This window comes from Eleginops maclovinus, chromosome 7 (genome assembly GCF_036324505.1).
Source record: "Eleginops maclovinus isolate JMC-PN-2008 ecotype Puerto Natales chromosome 7, JC_Emac_rtc_rv5, whole genome shotgun sequence".
Classification (NCBI taxonomy): Eukaryota; Metazoa; Chordata; class Actinopteri; order Perciformes; family Eleginopidae; genus Eleginops; species Eleginops maclovinus.
In genome coordinates, this window is record NC_086355.1 from 16678133 (window position 1) to 16694290 (window position 16158).

At 37.9% G+C, this 16158-nt stretch overlaps 3 protein-coding genes across 3 annotated transcripts in view; 1 reads left to right on the forward strand and 2 right to left on the reverse strand.

The window, feature by feature from the left end:
• Positions 1-668: 668 nt before the first annotated feature.
• pnkd (PNKD metallo-beta-lactamase domain containing) lies at positions 669-7729 on the reverse strand. Its single transcript, XM_063887453.1, has 9 exons — positions 7572-7729; positions 6517-6632; positions 6114-6226; positions 5615-5673; positions 5379-5471; positions 4781-4944; positions 3261-3347; positions 2941-3056; positions 669-2090 (listed from the first exon to the last, which is right to left on the reverse strand). Exons 1-9 carry the CDS (start codon positions 7727-7729, stop codon positions 1917-1919), a joined length of 1080 nt encoding a protein of 359 aa, XP_063743523.1. The 3' UTR covers positions 669-1916.
• A 1466-nt stretch (positions 7730-9195) lies between these two features.
• Positions 9196-13199, forward strand: LOC134866940 (protein lifeguard 3-like). The gene is made up of 11 exons (XM_063887168.1): positions 9196-9469; positions 9580-9647; positions 9779-9843; positions 9948-10001; positions 10101-10151; positions 10246-10285; positions 10457-10494; positions 10601-10688; positions 11036-11131; positions 11245-11298; positions 12375-13199. Exons 1-11 carry the CDS (start codon positions 9196-9198, stop codon positions 12522-12524), a joined length of 978 nt encoding a protein of 325 aa, XP_063743238.1. The 3' UTR covers positions 12525-13199.
• The window catches only part of dars1 (aspartyl-tRNA synthetase 1), a 36161-nt gene continuing 32874 nt past the window's right edge, over positions 12872-16158 (reverse strand). The window contains exons 16-18 of the mRNA XM_063887167.1: positions 14154-14265; positions 13913-13984; positions 12872-13432 (exon numbers count right to left, since the gene is read on the reverse strand). Of these exons, the coding sequence (XP_063743237.1) occupies positions 13341-13432; positions 13913-13984; positions 14154-14265 (276 nt within the window). The 3' untranslated portion in view covers positions 12872-13340. The remainder of the gene's footprint in view (positions 13433-13912; positions 13985-14153; positions 14266-16158) is intronic.

Genomic DNA, 16158 nt, shown 5'->3' on the forward strand with positions numbered 1-16158 from the left:
GAGCTAATACCTAAGGCTACTGCTGATGAGTTGATCACGGGTTTAGACTTTACAAAGGGATTAAAATGCTGCCATTATACTGTTTTAATATGCTGTGTCTGGGGCCACTTAGGTGGACGCAGGACAAAAAATATTTAGTTTTTGTTATTCCATTTTATCACACGGCTTTGTCAATGGATTTTTTTTCTCCAAGGCATCTCTGGCATGTGCATAAAGTAGGTTATTCCCTTATTTGAGTTTAGGGAAGTTGATACGATTGGGAAAAATAACTCAGCTGTCAGTCTTGAACACTCATAAAGACGACAAATAACACATACACAGATCTAATGAAGGAGTTTACTTTCATATTTCCTCATTAAAACGTAACCTGAAGTAAAACAGTCTCCCATGCGGTGGTATTCATAACTCAAACATATGCAAATAAGATGGGAATCTGCATCAAACAAACAGAAAAACATTTTAGTCAACTATCACCAGGGGACAAGGTGCTTTGATACGTGCCCTACTGCCGGAGCAGCAGAGGAATCTGAAAAGCGTTCACAGCTCCTCAAAGGTTTAGAGGTTGTATTCTTCTGCATTGTGGCCCATCTCCACCCAAACAGAAGCTGCATTACATTTCCATCATAAATAGAAATTGAGAAAAAACAGAAGAGAAATATTTTCCTGTGTGTAGGAAGAAGATTGTTTATTATACTGAAATAATTTGTCCATTGTATTGTCACAGTATAATAAATCCTTAAATATATGAAAATAATATGTACAATTTTGGTTTTCAAATTGGCTATAAAAAGATTCTTTCTGAACCGATTACCACAGTCAAGGTCAAACCGATTCTACAAAAAAATTAAAGGTCTTTCCATCACCGACTTACTATTACACATTTTTATCAACAGTGGGAAGTGATTGCAGAACATAGCTCATGCCTACAATTGCTTGATTGAAAATCACCCTGTACATTTAATTATCTATATTCCGAAGGTTGACATAAAAAGAAAATCATTTTTTTAACCGCCATTCAGTCATGTCTGATCCATATCAATACGAGGCGATCAAATCTATCACATTTATTGCTGATCATGTTCACGCTGTGCAATATGAACACTTACAATTACAAATACAATTCTAAATGTGGAACAACTGGTTCAGCAAAAGTGGAAAGCATGTGTTCTACATCTTGTGGGGGCCAAAAATGAAAAAAAACACAAGGCTAGTAGTTTAATCACATGCATTGTAAAGCATAAGTGTCAGCATCACTTTGAAGATTTAAGTTAACTTTTAAAAAGCTCTTCATAAAACAAAAATTCACATAAAAGTGTACTGACGTTCTACTGTACAACGTTCTATTACAAACTAACAGTAAACAGCAAACGGTGTTTGTAATTTCTTAAATTAACTGTACCAAAATTAAATATTCACAAACACTCAAATACAAAAATTACAACATCCATGGAATAGTGACCCTCCTGCAACACTGTATATGTAGGATGTATATGTAGGATTTAAAAACAATATTCTACTTGCCCTTAAAATAAAAGTAACCCATGTAGAATCCAGACCCGTTTCACACACAGTAATCAAAAATGTGCTTGTACCTCACATAACTAAAAGTTACTCATGCACACTTACATTACTATTTAGGTCTTTGAATTAAAGAAACAATACATGTTTTGTTTATAATCACAAAATTAGCATAAAATACAGTATGTGGAGAGGAGGTTATTGAAAAGTATTATGTAATAATGAATAGGTTCTTAGTGGTCTGATTTAGATTGATAAAAGCTCAACAAATTACTTAATGCCCCTTAAAATTACAAAAGGAGTCATTCTAAACATACTTAGCCTTTTCAGTTCAGTACCTCAGCTTCACATTGTACCACTGTCCAGTCCAGGTGTTTAGCTGCTTAATGTTTCCAGTACTATCTCCTGTTAAAGAGGTCTTTGCGTTTTCGCAGCTCCTCCAGCACCCTTGCCCTGAACTGGGTCCAGTCCTCATCCTGGAACTGCTGGACGCCCAGGGCCTGATGGAGGTCCTCAGATTGGCTCCGCAAGAAAGGATTGTACTGCTTCTCATCTCCGATAGTGGAGGGACTCTAAAAATAAAGAGCTTGTCAAAAGAATCCCTCCTCAAAATTGATGAGGATAGTCTCAGTGATTCATACAGTGTGTCATTCATTCACAGAACAGGATTTTGTACCAGGTGATTCCTGCCAACTGAAACCAACACGGCTTTGCATTTCTGCATCTCTGCCTTGCAGCAAAACGCCACACAATAAACAATAAATCACCTTTTAACTTTCCATTTTATGAATTTAACGAATGCCAAAACTGATCAAAAAAACTCTAACGAACTAAAGTTAAAAACAGGTAAACAAGGAGTTAAATCAAGTTTTACTAGGAATTTGCCATCATATTTTCGAATGTAAAGCTCTCATTCATCTCCAGCAAAAGAAGCCCAGTCAAAGAGCAAGAAGAGCTAATTTGTTAACATGTCACTTGTGGGTGAAAGCACAGATGTAATTATTAAATCAACGACGGCTGGCGTTGTGCATGCTGTCTCACTGTCACAGCTTATTAGGACACTCGAACCTAACAGAACCATTGTTAATGTTATTAGTAACACCTTTGATTTTCCTGCTATGACAAGTCAAAATATCTGCTACGGAAAAGTCCTTCTATTACCAATGTGTGAAACTGCCTCTAGTGCCATGCTGTATAGATGGCAGATAAAAACTCATCTAAATTCTGGATAGGCACTTCACTCAACAGTGAACCTTTGCTCTGCTGCAGACTGCATCGCAGATGAGACTCGAGTGTGAGAGCACAGGAGAACAGCGCTGTGAAAGCAGGTGATAAAGCTTTCTTTCCAGGTGCTGGACAACATGAATCCTCTCTGGGATGGCGTGCTACAGAGGCATAACAAAGGTGATAGATCATTCTCACCGTACACAGCTTCTGGGCCCGCTGCAGCAGCACCCACTGAGATTTGTTTTCCCTGGCAGTGTTACGAGGCTCGACCTCAGCAGCAAACAGGAGGTTGTCCTCAGCATATTCATGACCTGAGGAAAAGCCAGTGCACACAGAAACAAATATCAAGCTTACATGAACAACAACACTTAAACGTTTACATTTTGAGTCCCCCAAAAGCCTTCTATGTAAAAAATGACAATCAAGGTACAGAAATGAAGCCAGAGCAACACCTTTAAACATCTATATCCCACAAACACTGACACATTTTAATCCCTCTGAGAAAATGTTCCTACCAGGCCATAATAAAGTTTCATCACTTAAGGAGGCGACCGTGTCCAGAGATGACAGCATTGTTGTGGCACTGCCTTCAAACATTCTCCCTGAAAACAAGAACAGGTTGTATTTACTAATCTTAACTTAACAGGTTATGTGTTTCATTAAGCCTTAGACGGCAAACTGTATGATTTAGGGGATCGCACTTTAAAATCTAAATACTTTAAATAGTTCAAATGCTGGAAAAAATAACTTATTTCCCAGGTCATGAAGGTTGTTAATCCATACTGCAAATGCAAAGCAAAGTCAGTCAAAGTCAACTTTATTGCCAATCTTTTATGTGTGAGATACAGACAGAGGATTAAAATGCTGTATTCTCACAATCCTGAGGGATAAAAGTTAAAATATCGACAACAAAAACACTACATAATCAAACATATATACAAATTCCTACATTAAGAGGCATTCATAAAAATATATACAGTATATATATATTTCAGTAAAATAAATTGCCCATTGGCAAATATATTTTTAAAAGTAAGCTGTGTTTAATAGCGATGATTGTATGCGCCTGTAACACTAACTCTCCCCTGCAGTACCCCGAAGAGTACACAAGATGCTGATATTGCATAATGAAACAGAAAAAGACCACCCATACTATAGTTCAGATACGTTATGTAAGACTTTTAAAAAAATAGTGTACTTTTTAGGATGTCTTGAGAGACCTGCAGATCACATGCAGTTAAATCATGTTCACCTCTAGGGGATGGCTGAGTAAAACAATATAAGTAATAACAAATGAAGTAATAACAAGAAATAGCATTGTCACTGCCATGTTACATTTGAAAGCAAAAATGTACCTCCAAGATTTGCACGCAATAGTAGTGTTGAGAAGAAATGACAGTGATGTGCACTCGTGACCTGTGTGTGTGCGTTTGTGTGTATAAGCATCCAAAGTAGGCATATGAGCCAGAGCTACGAATTCAAAATGCATTCCCTCGACAAGACATATAGGTGCTGTACTAAACTACTACTCTTGAGTTGAGATAAGCCACCAGTTATCTGCACACTGCACATATTGGATTCTCCCATAGAAATAACCAATATAGAATAGACTGCTATTAAGTACTCTACCTTTAGACTCCCACACTCCTGACTACCTGTTTTATCAGGTGATTTGTGGTTCTTAAATAATATTCTACATAGAAAACAATGAAGAGAAATAATGACATATTCAAGTCTATTTTTTTAGGGTTCATTTCTGCATGAAGACCATCATGCACTTCTTTAAACTGACTGTATCCACATTATTTAGCTTAGCATTAGCAAAAAGCCAATTCATTATGACCTCATTAAGTGGCCCCATTAGCTGGTACAAAGACTCACATTATGTGTAGGATGACTCCACATCAAACATAAACACCACAGAGGTTCTCTTTTATATGTCATGTGTTTTATATTTCAAAAAAACAAGTTTCTGTGAACCACATTGTCAGTTCTGTATGATAATTATTATGATGGATCCCCTTCTGTTACTCACCACATCCAGAGAGGAACACCAGGTCACCGGAGAAGAGGCTGGATGGGGCGTCGACCGTCCGGCCATCCAGGAGGTAGATCATGTGACCCACTGTGTGTCCGGGAGTGAAGAGGGCTTTAAAGTGCAGACGGCCCACTGTTAACGTATCCTTGTGTGAGAGAGGGCTGTGAAAGCAAACAAACACTGAAAATTACTACCTTGCAGTTGTTTGCCTCCACCAACCAGTCAAGTTTTAGTTTACTGACAAAAATGGCATTGCATCATCCTTTTTATCCTATTCAACTTTTGAGTGAAATTGTCTTAATTAGCAAATACATTCTTAAGCTATAGCCAAGAACGGGTATCTAAAGAAATGGCGCAAATACTACTGTCGTGGTTTATCTAGGGAAATTGGACATCATCATTGGGGGAAACAATCTTTAGTCCAGCAGTTTAGACAATGTTGAGCTTAGGATAGCCACATTCCTCGGCCATAAACCCTGAAGGCAGAACAGTTTATCATACCACGATAATGCACCGTGCAGTCAGCTGCTACTATTGCTGACAGAGAGAACAAGACAGGATGATTCTGTGCAAAGCAGTGCGAGCTGTGACTTACTGCGTGAGGCCAGGAATGTTATCAGTTGGGTTTCCGTATACTCTGCATGAGCTGTGAATCCTTTTCAGTGCTTTGTTTCCCCCACTGTGATCCCTGTAAATAGAACAGAAAGCAGACGTTTGCCAGTGTTGTGGACACATTCAAATATTGCACCTTTCTCCTCATGGTTTTATACATAAAAGTGTAACAACAAACCACAGATTTAAGTATTATTCATGTAATAGCAAAAAACTCACCAATGCTTGTGTGTGCAGAGTATTGCTTCTAGAGTCACTCCCTCTTCCTCAAGGACTGCCTGAAAGATTACAAGTGATGTCAAACCTTCAATTACCATATGAAAGATAACCTCAGGAACACTTTATTCAAAAGCTTTTTGAGCTGCAAAATATTTCAGACTATTGACACAGTACAGCAAAGGCAATGTTGCTCGTCGGATTGTAACGGACACTTCTGAGAATGAAATAACAATGATATCTCACCCTTGGCAGCACTTCAGAGGTGTGGTAAACCTACATAATTTAACTGATTTTGAAAGCAACCATTTATTTCAAACCAAAATGGTGTTGCAAGGAGATCTACAAAAGATGAGAACTTTTTCTTTTGCAGTGTGTTCAGCAAACATGGATGTCTAATTGCAGAGGATCTGCAGAGTTTCATGGATCTAAAAGCACCTTACAGAAAGAAAAAAAAAAAAAGTATTTAAAGAAGCACACTTCTGAGAGTAGAGGCATTCACCTGAACTTTTTGAGGGTCTGCAGGATCTACAACAACTGCAACACTGGAGGCCGTGTCAATCACAAGGTAGCTGTAGTTGTCAGAAAGTACCGGAATGGGAATAATTTTAATACCTGTAGGTAGACAAATAAGGATTACAAAATTAAGTATTTGGGACAATATTGAACCTTTTTATTTAGAATGATCGAAGTAGACTATTAGTTTATGATAAAGTTAACCAACGATATTAATAGTATGTAATGAAATGATATCACATTTGCACTGAAAATAACATAATGTACTTTTATACTGTACAACACATGCAAAGTGTTTGGTTTGAACCAACAACATTCTTACAAAAACCAAGGAGAAGGAGCAACACTGTATAAAAATAGTAACCTGTAAAATCCAGACTGCTGCTTACCATTGAACTCCATTGGCTGAGCTGTGGAGTGTCCAGCAGGGTACTGTTCTCGGGCTTTCCTCATTTGTCTCTTGTAGTATAAGTAGCCAAGTCTGGTCCTAGTGTAGAGTGTGTACCTGGTAAATAGTTCACAGGTTTAGGAAACATTGTGTGTGGGAGCAAGAATTAATAATGCTAACCTAACCCCAACATGAAGTTAACCTCTTTCTAAATGACTAGCGGGTCAAGCCTACCCAAGGGAACCGTTTACAAATATACACAGTGGTGGTAAAAGTACTCCGATATTTTACTTAAGCAAAGTAGCAATACTTATTTGTAAAACAAGTCGGTTACAAGTCAAATATTTAGATTTAGAATATGACTTAAGTTAAAATACAAAATGATTGGCATCAAAATATACTCAATTACCAAAATTAAAAGTACTCATACATCTTACCCCGAGTGTCCCATTTCTGAATCATAAATATATACAAATGTGAGATTATGATTATTAATGCATTAATCAGTTTATAACAAATCGTAAATGTAGAGCTAATTTCGAGAATAATAAAGTAGCATCAAATGGGAAGTGAAGTACAAGTATCTCAAAATTGTACTCAAGCACAATACTTGAGTAAATATACTTTGTTACATTCCACCATTGAATTGTAGTATGCTGCTAACTAGCTACAATAGTAAAACCACCAAAACATAACAGAGTTTTGATTCTGACAAAAAATGTGTTCTACCAGACAATAAATTATTTCTGCATAATTATCTGCATGTTATCTTTAAACAACAACATCCAAAAAACCGATCTTGAAGATATGACTGCTGTTTGTATGCACGCAGAATAAAACAGTGACTGATGTCGTTCAAGGAAAGGCTTTCGACCACATTGTCAGGGATAGAACTTTTGTCGACTGCCAAGTGGCTTAACTGTGGAGAATAGTGGAATACAGTCCGGTGGGACGGCCTCTGAATAAGAACGACTAGATGTTGCTCAGCTACGCTAGCGAGAATCAATGTAATGACAACTAAACACGTTTTAATAAGGAAGGTCATATTATACTCACGCGATTCGGAACAACGGCTTCTCTGTGCGGGCCATTATTTTGCTGAATACCTTTCTCCACAGCACCTGTGCTTTGCGTCTGTAGCGAACACATAAACATAAGAAACAGAAGAAGGATGCGGTGGCAACCAGCGTTACCATCCAGTCAGGAAGCGCCATAGCCCCTAAGCGCTGCGTAATGACGTGTTATGGGACACGCACACCCCGGAAGCAAGGAGATAAACAAAATGTAAAATACCATAAAGCCATACCGATTTCATAATGAGTTTCTTTTTTTTCCTTTTTTTTATAAAAAATGTAATTAAACTGCTCAGTACAATTGAAAAATATAATTAATGTAAAAAGCCTTAGCCCTTTTGTTGTAAGTACTTTTAAAAATATATATATATATATATATGAATTTATGCTGTGTTTATTATTGGCTTCTGTATGCACCTGTCCATTTTCGTTGTTAAAGAAAAAAAGCAATACCGTAGCTATTGTAAACAATGTTATTTTATTTTTTCTCCATCACATACAAAAGCTATGGAAGTCCATTATCGCCACCAGAAGGGGAGAAATATTCTCAAAATAATCATTTTGCATCATAAGATAATAAGAAGTGTTCTCAATATTTGGGCTTATTTTAATCTTAATTAATCCTGTTCCAAATTCACAAAAAAAACATCTGTTTGTTTTAATTTTAACCTTGCTTTAAGGTTACTTATCTATACAGAATGACACACGTATGCTACAACACATTCCAGCTTAGTTAAATAATGAATTCATAGTATGACTTCAAAATGGAATCAAGCCTGTTTCATTAGACTTCTAAATAAAATCGCAACATTTAACATTCCTGCTATGACATTGGTTAACATTATAGGCTACAGCTCAAATTCAGACAATACAGTCAATATTTGGGTCAACTAAGATGTGAATACGATTTTATAAGAAAAAATCCTCATGAAGAATGCTTTATAATGGTAAAATAAACGTTTTCTTAGGAGATGTTTTACCTTATGTACACTTGTTGTGTGAAGGACAGTCTGTGTGGTTTATTTTTAAGTTGTACTTTTATTATTTTGAGTAGGAGCAACCGGAGTGCCCATGCTTTATAAAACACATCAGTGTAAGTTTCAGTGAACGTATCCTATTACAAGGATGGCATCCTCCCGTGTTGTACCTTAAGACTGCATACCCCAAGAGAGAGAGAGAGAGGAAGGACAGAGGCGTTACTGATCCCATCTCAGGCTAAAGCCAACAGGTGAGTACAATTAATGTCTTTGTTCTTTTGGTTGTTGTATTTTTTTATTTTTATCATTGTCCTCATATAATTTTGCTCCTAGGTTATTTTACATGGTGTATTTATTTGTTCACTTGCAGAGTTTGTCTAGCCCAAATAAAACAAAAAAATGTCACCTTTGGTTGTTGTGTTTTAGTTTTTGCACATTATTTGATTTAGTTATCATGACAATAAGAGTATAATGGTAGGACAACAATTCATAACGTATAACAATGTTACCAGTTATGAATAGTAAGTTAGGTGTTATGACTTACTTTGTACATTTTCTTGTCGGTATGCCACCTGTACATGATATTTATAATTCTGCTCATCACCATTTATGCCTTGACAGGGTAAGATCATGACGTCTAAAACCGATGATCCTCCACCTTACGAGGATGCAGTGCACCAACCTAAGTATGGAAACTTCCCCACCCTGCAACAAGATGGCTCCCCTCTTCCACCACCTCCATCTTACAGCCCTAGTCCAGGCATGTGCCCCAACCCGCCAGGCTACTGGGGCCAGGAAGGCGTCTACCCGCAGGCTGGGATGTGGGCAGCCCCTGGCTACTCTCCATCTCGGATGCCCACCACAATACCGACACTGTCTGCCGGAGTGCAAGCATCAAACCAAGGTTCTGTGGAATTGTTACAAGACTTTAATTTATAAATCCATGCACTGTATTTAGATAACTTTCAAATGAACTAAGTATAATTGATCATTTGATCAATCCCAATACTGTAGGAGATATGGATGACTTTCTGAGCTCACAGTGGGAGAGCACAGCTGTTCGGCATGCCTTCATTAGAAAGGTAAATATTTTAACTTTTTTTCACGTGTGTTTCTGTTGTTCTCAGTGCCAATGATAAAGATCGAGGCTTAAGCCACTGAAATGTGTTCTTGTGGGCTCAACAGAACTGCTTGGTTTTGTGTTTGTATGCAGGTTTACTTGATTTTAACAGCACAGCTTGCAGTCACCTTTTCAGTTGTTGCTGTCTTTACATTTGTGTAAGTATTCATTGCATGCAGTGTAATATTCAAAAGCTTACTGTATCTGGTGGAGGGTGAGGAACATTTTACTCTGAGTAATCCCTATGTCTGTGCTGTCATAGTCACCCAGTCAGGGTGTTTGTCATCCGATATCCTGGCATCTACTGGGCATCCTTGTGAGTTACACTCTAGGAAAAAAACACATCACTCTACAGTACTTTCTTGGCATGCTGTTAAATGCAGTTACACTAATAGTGTTTTTTCCCCCCCCATAGTGTTGTTTATTTTATGGTTTACTGCATCCTCGTCTGCTGCAAAGAGCCAAGGTAAGCATGTCCTGACATTACTGATTAAGTTAGAAAACAATTTAACTACTGATATTGTCATGTCTTATTCATATTTAACACAATTATTGTTCAGGAGGCGTTTCCCATGGAATGTTGTGCTGCTTGGAGTATTTGTAAGTATTCTTTGTTAGAGCGTGGGTCGGAGCAGAGGCCCATACTGGGTATGATCCAGCAGATCCATATGGACAAACCAAGATCATAATATAACTGGAAGAATAAAACCAAACAAGGAAAGGCAGTAAGATAGAAAAACACAACATTTTCTTCCATGTTTTATGTTGCAGACTCTCGCCTTATCTTACATGGCTGGAACAATTTCAAGGTTTGTTTTTTCACTACAATATAAGTATAAACTGCAATATTAAACAGTACATTTTGATGATTTCAACCTGAAACGTTATGTTTTGATCGCTATTTGTCTGTTACAGCTATTATGAAACAAAGGCAGTGTTTCTGGCCATGGGAATAACAGCAATTGTTTGCATCGCTGTCACAATCTTCTGCTTCCAAACCAAGGTAGATGTAGATGTGAACTGTGCCTCTCTGTAGCTCAGTAGCCCGTGGCCTGTCAGAGGATGTCTTTGTTGTCAGTGTAAAAGAACTCCTTTGTGTCGCGTTACAATGGGGCACTGGGTTCCTTTAAATATTTATAACATTTCAGGATAAGATGTGAATCCAACTTCTCTGTCTGATGCAACTCCAGATGAATGAGTTACATTTTTTGCCTGGTACATGACACATCTACCGAATAACAATTCTAACATATTCTGATCCTCTTTCAAATTATTTTGACTGTTCTTTCATGTGGCTTGAAGCTTATTACCTTTACTTTCATCCCGCTAATGACTTGTTCCTCCTCACAGGTGGACTTCACCTCCTGCGGGGGACTCCTCTGCATTGCCTCCCTTTTGCTCATGATCATTGGGATTGTTACCGGCGTTGTCCTGTCTTTCAAATATGTGAGGACACATTTATTCTACTCTGGTTTCTCAGTGTGAGGAATAGCAGCTCAGTAGGGTGTATCTCTGTGACTGATTTCACAGTCACAGGCCTTTCTTATATCACTCAACAGGTCCCTTGGCTGCATATGCTGTATGCTGCAATTGGAGCTGTCATTTACACTCTGGTGAGTTTACTCTCACATGAATTTGTAGGACAGTCTTGTATCTATTGTTGTAAACATATCACTGCAATGAGACCTACCAACAAGCTGAAAATTCAAAATGTCTAGAGCCTTGAATCCATCAGGTTTTTCTTGATGTTTGTGAAAGAGCAAAGGCCATTATTGAAATATAAATGGGTTAATCAAAATGTAATTAAACTTGATCGGTGGATTTCATGGTCACTTTAATCCTAGATTTCTTTTATATCTCCAGCCAAGTTTGAGATACTGATCTAAGTTGTGGGATTGTCTATCAAATCTAAGTCCACTAATTTAGTCCAAAATAGAATACCTCGGTGACTATTGGATTCATTGGCATCAAATTCTGTAGAGACATTCATGGTTCCAGGGGAATCCCAAAGGACTACAGCCCCCCCTTCCTTTAGTAAGTTTTATTTCTCCAGTAAAATATTTCAAAATCCAATTGATGGGTTGGCACAGAAATACATGGATTTATCTAAAGGGCCCTAGTGGTCCCTTGACTCGTTTTTAAAAGAAATTATTTTGAGTGAAATGTCTCAACTTCTAATACCACCATCATTAATGTTTTTTATATATTCAAAACTATGGTTTCTGACCAATTAACTTTGGTTTACTTTGTAAATCAGGAAAAATTGGTACATGTCTTTGCTAAGATAAACATTAGCATGTTAGCACTCTGCTCAAAGCCCAGCTGTGAAGCCTCACAGAGCCACTGATGTAGATGTAAACTTTAGGCATCTTTGCACATAGATGGAAACTTTGGTTTAATAGTAGTTCTCAGGGAGATGCCAGTGTCACAAAAACATTAGTATTAATAAAGATATAGAAGAAAATATCAATATAGCTGGCTTTGTTCAGATATCTTTCACCAGTGTTAGACACACATTGTGTCTGAGCAATTGCTATAACAGTTACAGTATCTACAAATTATATGTGAAGCTACTTAATGCGCGAGATGAAATGAAAAAAAAGCATCTTATCTGTAACATCCTGCTCTCAACAACAGATTAACGCATATTTCTATTTCTGTGTTTTTACTACTTCTTCCTCCGTTTTAGTTTTTGGTATACAACACGCAGCTGCTCATTGGAAACCGTGAGCTGGCCATCAGCCCAGAGGAGTACATCTTTGGAGCTCTCTCTCTCTACATTGACATTGTTCACATTTTCCTCTTCATCCTTCAAGTTGGAGGAGCCACCTCAGAATAAGCCCCTGTTAGAGCACAGCCGTTTGTCTACAAGTTTGGGCTTACAGTATGTTGTGTTTGACATTAGTCATAATGCTACACGTACATTAGCGTGTCAGTAAGAGTGTTTACTACCAGCTAACTACTTTGAAGTTCCAAACTTTTAATTCATATAAGATTATTTTGTATGTCTGTAACACTTAAGCACTTTTTATTCTTAATTAAGCAAGGTGGTGCTTTGAATGAGGATACTTAAGCATAAATGATTGTAATATGTGATTTTTTCCCTTAACATTTTGTCATTTACCATTTTTAGATCATGCGTGCATCATGTAACCATGAGAGAAAATGGAGAAACTGGGAACCATGTATTTGTGAAGTTTTTTTAATTATTATTGTGTGTTTAGTTATGACATACAAAACACCTGTAGTTACAGGAATACTGCTGGAGACCACAATCATTAGTCCTTAATCTGTGCTGGTAGTAGGAGGGACTCTTCTGAGTTAAAATTACTTTTTCACATAGCTCCATAGAAAAAGACAAACACAAACTTGATCAAAAGATGGATTAAGTGCGTGCATCTCTACAGGAAGTTCCTTAAATCACTAGCCAACTTCTTTATCCTTTTTATATGTTGTTTGTTGTTGTAAGAGAGCCCCATACACCAATCAATAAACTACACCCCTCTGTTGCAAATGCTTAATTGTCACATCTTATTGGTTAATCAAAGTGGCACATTAGAGTCATAGGGTGGTACTGGCTCCTATACTCTCCCTCTATGTGGATTGTGGATTAGTATTGTTTCTCATCACCAGCATCTGCTTTGTGGTTGACTCTTCAAGGCGTGAGGCGTTTAGGGTCACGTGGGAACATGGAGGTCTGACGCACGTTGTGCAGGCCCAGGTACAGCATGCAGACTCTCTCCAGGCCTGGAAGAGATGAAAGCTCACTTAAAATCCAATAAAGAAGAAACTGGAGCCATTATAACAAGACACAAGACATGTCATATTCAGAGATCATACGAAAAAATGTAATTAAAAAAAGATTAGTAGATGTAATAGCTGAAAGAATGAACATTTAATCATAGAAAATTGTTGATCGATTATTGATCAAATATAACAAATTTACGCACATCAAATCATCTATATGTTCACTTTTACAGGATGATCATTAGAAATGTTGTGTGCTGTATATACAGTACACTTTTTCTTATCTTTATCAACATCTTTTTAATATTCTAACAGTTATTTTATTTATTTCATTAAAATATTCTTTAATGTAAGATAAATTAAGTTATCTTTTAACCATTTACTTGAAATTGTTTTGACTATTGACTTATTACTAGAAATACAGTAGGCCTATATTCTAACTTTGTCTTTAGTGTGTTTGCTTGCACAGATAATCCTTACCAATGCCTCCGCCTCCATGTGGGGGAGCCCCATAACGGAAGGAGTCGATGTAAGACTTGATCTTCTCCAGATCTGTGGTATCATAAAATGAAACAGGATGCTGAGAAACATGTATTGAACTCTTCTCAAATGATCCATTCAACACATTTCCTGGCGTTGTAGTTCAAACTGGTGACCACTAGAGGGAGGCAGAACTCATATGCAGGTCACTGCCCCTTTACCAGAGCCTCTCTACTCTTACTGATCTGGTGATGGGTGGCCCTCTCAGTCAGCATCTGAGCATCGTGGACTCTCTGAGCTCCAGACAGGATCTCCTCTCCCCTCATGAACATGTCGTAGGAGTTGGAGTATTTCTGGACAAAAACATAAAAGAATCATCACCCATGAAGTCAACAATCTGTGAAAAGAAAGAATAGACTAGACGGGATGTACCCAAAAAGTGAATGTAAGGAGCATTTATGGGTACAAGTTGGGAACCGGCCTACTTTACATATTTCAAGGGTGCTGAATCCAAAAAAAACCGGTACCCGAGCGAAATTTTGAGTTTTTGACCTTCTAATTTGCATATCAAAATGGCCGCCAAACTCCCTATCTTGCTCAGTCGTTGGACCATTTTCCCCAAGTTTTTTTGTAAGTAGGCAATCAAAGATGATGAATTAAGTGTCTAGATCTATAGTCTGGGGTCAGAGCAAGGATATAGTGGAGGCTCAGTGCCTTTTTTATGTATATATATATGCAAAATACCAACTTTTAAGGTGAAATTAAGCATTATTTGTGTCATTTTTTAAGGCCGACATAAATATTCAGTCAATATCACTCTTAAATGTTCCCAGTGTATATATGATATGTGATGTATTCCATATTACATAATAACTAAGAAAAACACCATTGCAAGTTGTCTGAGAATTCATTTTTTTATGCAAACAAAGCATAATGCTCTTAATTCAAACATCGAAAAACCCAAGTGAATAGGGAAAAAAAAAACATGAAACTTCCCTTGAACAGTTCTACAGATCACATCTTGTTTCTGTATATTTTCTTTCATGTTTCTAGCTGAATTGCTTTGCTTTCATCTGTCTTCTGTAAGTTCCATAGGTCACTTGTTTTTGTAAATTGTTTTTATACCTTTCTAGTTTGCTTGTGTGCCATTTGTCTTTGGAATTTCATTTTGATTAGTATTTCTTTCTGCAGTCCTTTTCCAAGTTCTTTGGTTACCCATTGCCTTGGTATGCTTGAGGACTACAACTCCACATTTAAACAAGGACATTGGTCATCACTCTGACATGTACACATTGCAGTGCATAACAGCCCCGATTTTCGGCATTTGCACTGGCGTGTTGTGCATTGTTTTTTACAGGCACACCTGATCATTTCCAGGCAACTTTCAGGTATTGGGTTCTGTGACATAAGAATGGGCTGTAGTCCTGAATCACCATCTTTCCATCCCATGTCCAAGGGTGAAGGAAGCTCAGGTGTGGCATAGTGAGCATTTCTCCAAACCATTGCCTGGTAGTGTACTCTCAGCAGATGGAAGTGGAGCGCATCGCTTGTAGGCGGCATTGCTTCTGGTTTACCTGTCCTGGAGAAAAGTATATGCCTTGCTGCATCAACAGAGTCTGTTTTATGCACATCATATATTCTGCAGACAAAAGCCTCTGAAGATCTTTGAGTCTCCTCCGTGAGATCACCAATTCCGAGGTTGCTGAGCAATTGATGGTGCATTTTCCAGACTTTCCATGATGTACTTTTGGTGTGACTTGCAATGTATGATGTGGTATCACAACCAGTTAGTGCATGAAATGCTACAAGGCTTGGTGCTGAATCCTTTGGCAGTTTGTTAAAAACAGCATCAATTGGTATATATTGTGGCTTCCTTGTGGTACCAGACAACAGCCAGAGTTTTTTACATGCTACGTGTGGGAAATGGGAAACGAGAATCACAAGTACATCAGTGTCTCTAGATGACACGACTACTGTGTCTGACTGGCAGTGCACTGCATGTAATACCAATCGGGTATCTGCCTCTTCGTGTGTGGCTCTCAGATGAGTCAGGTTGGTTGTTGCTTTTGATGACCTAACCTCCGTCTCTTCGTCTCTGAACCCACCAGCAACTACTATCTCTTTATCATCCGGTGCCTGAGCACATAGTTCTTCAGAGAGTAGATTGGCAAGATCAGCTTTGTTGTCAGGGAGGGACAGGAAATTGGTCCAGTTTTTTGGAAGAGGCACATCACGACCCTCAACAA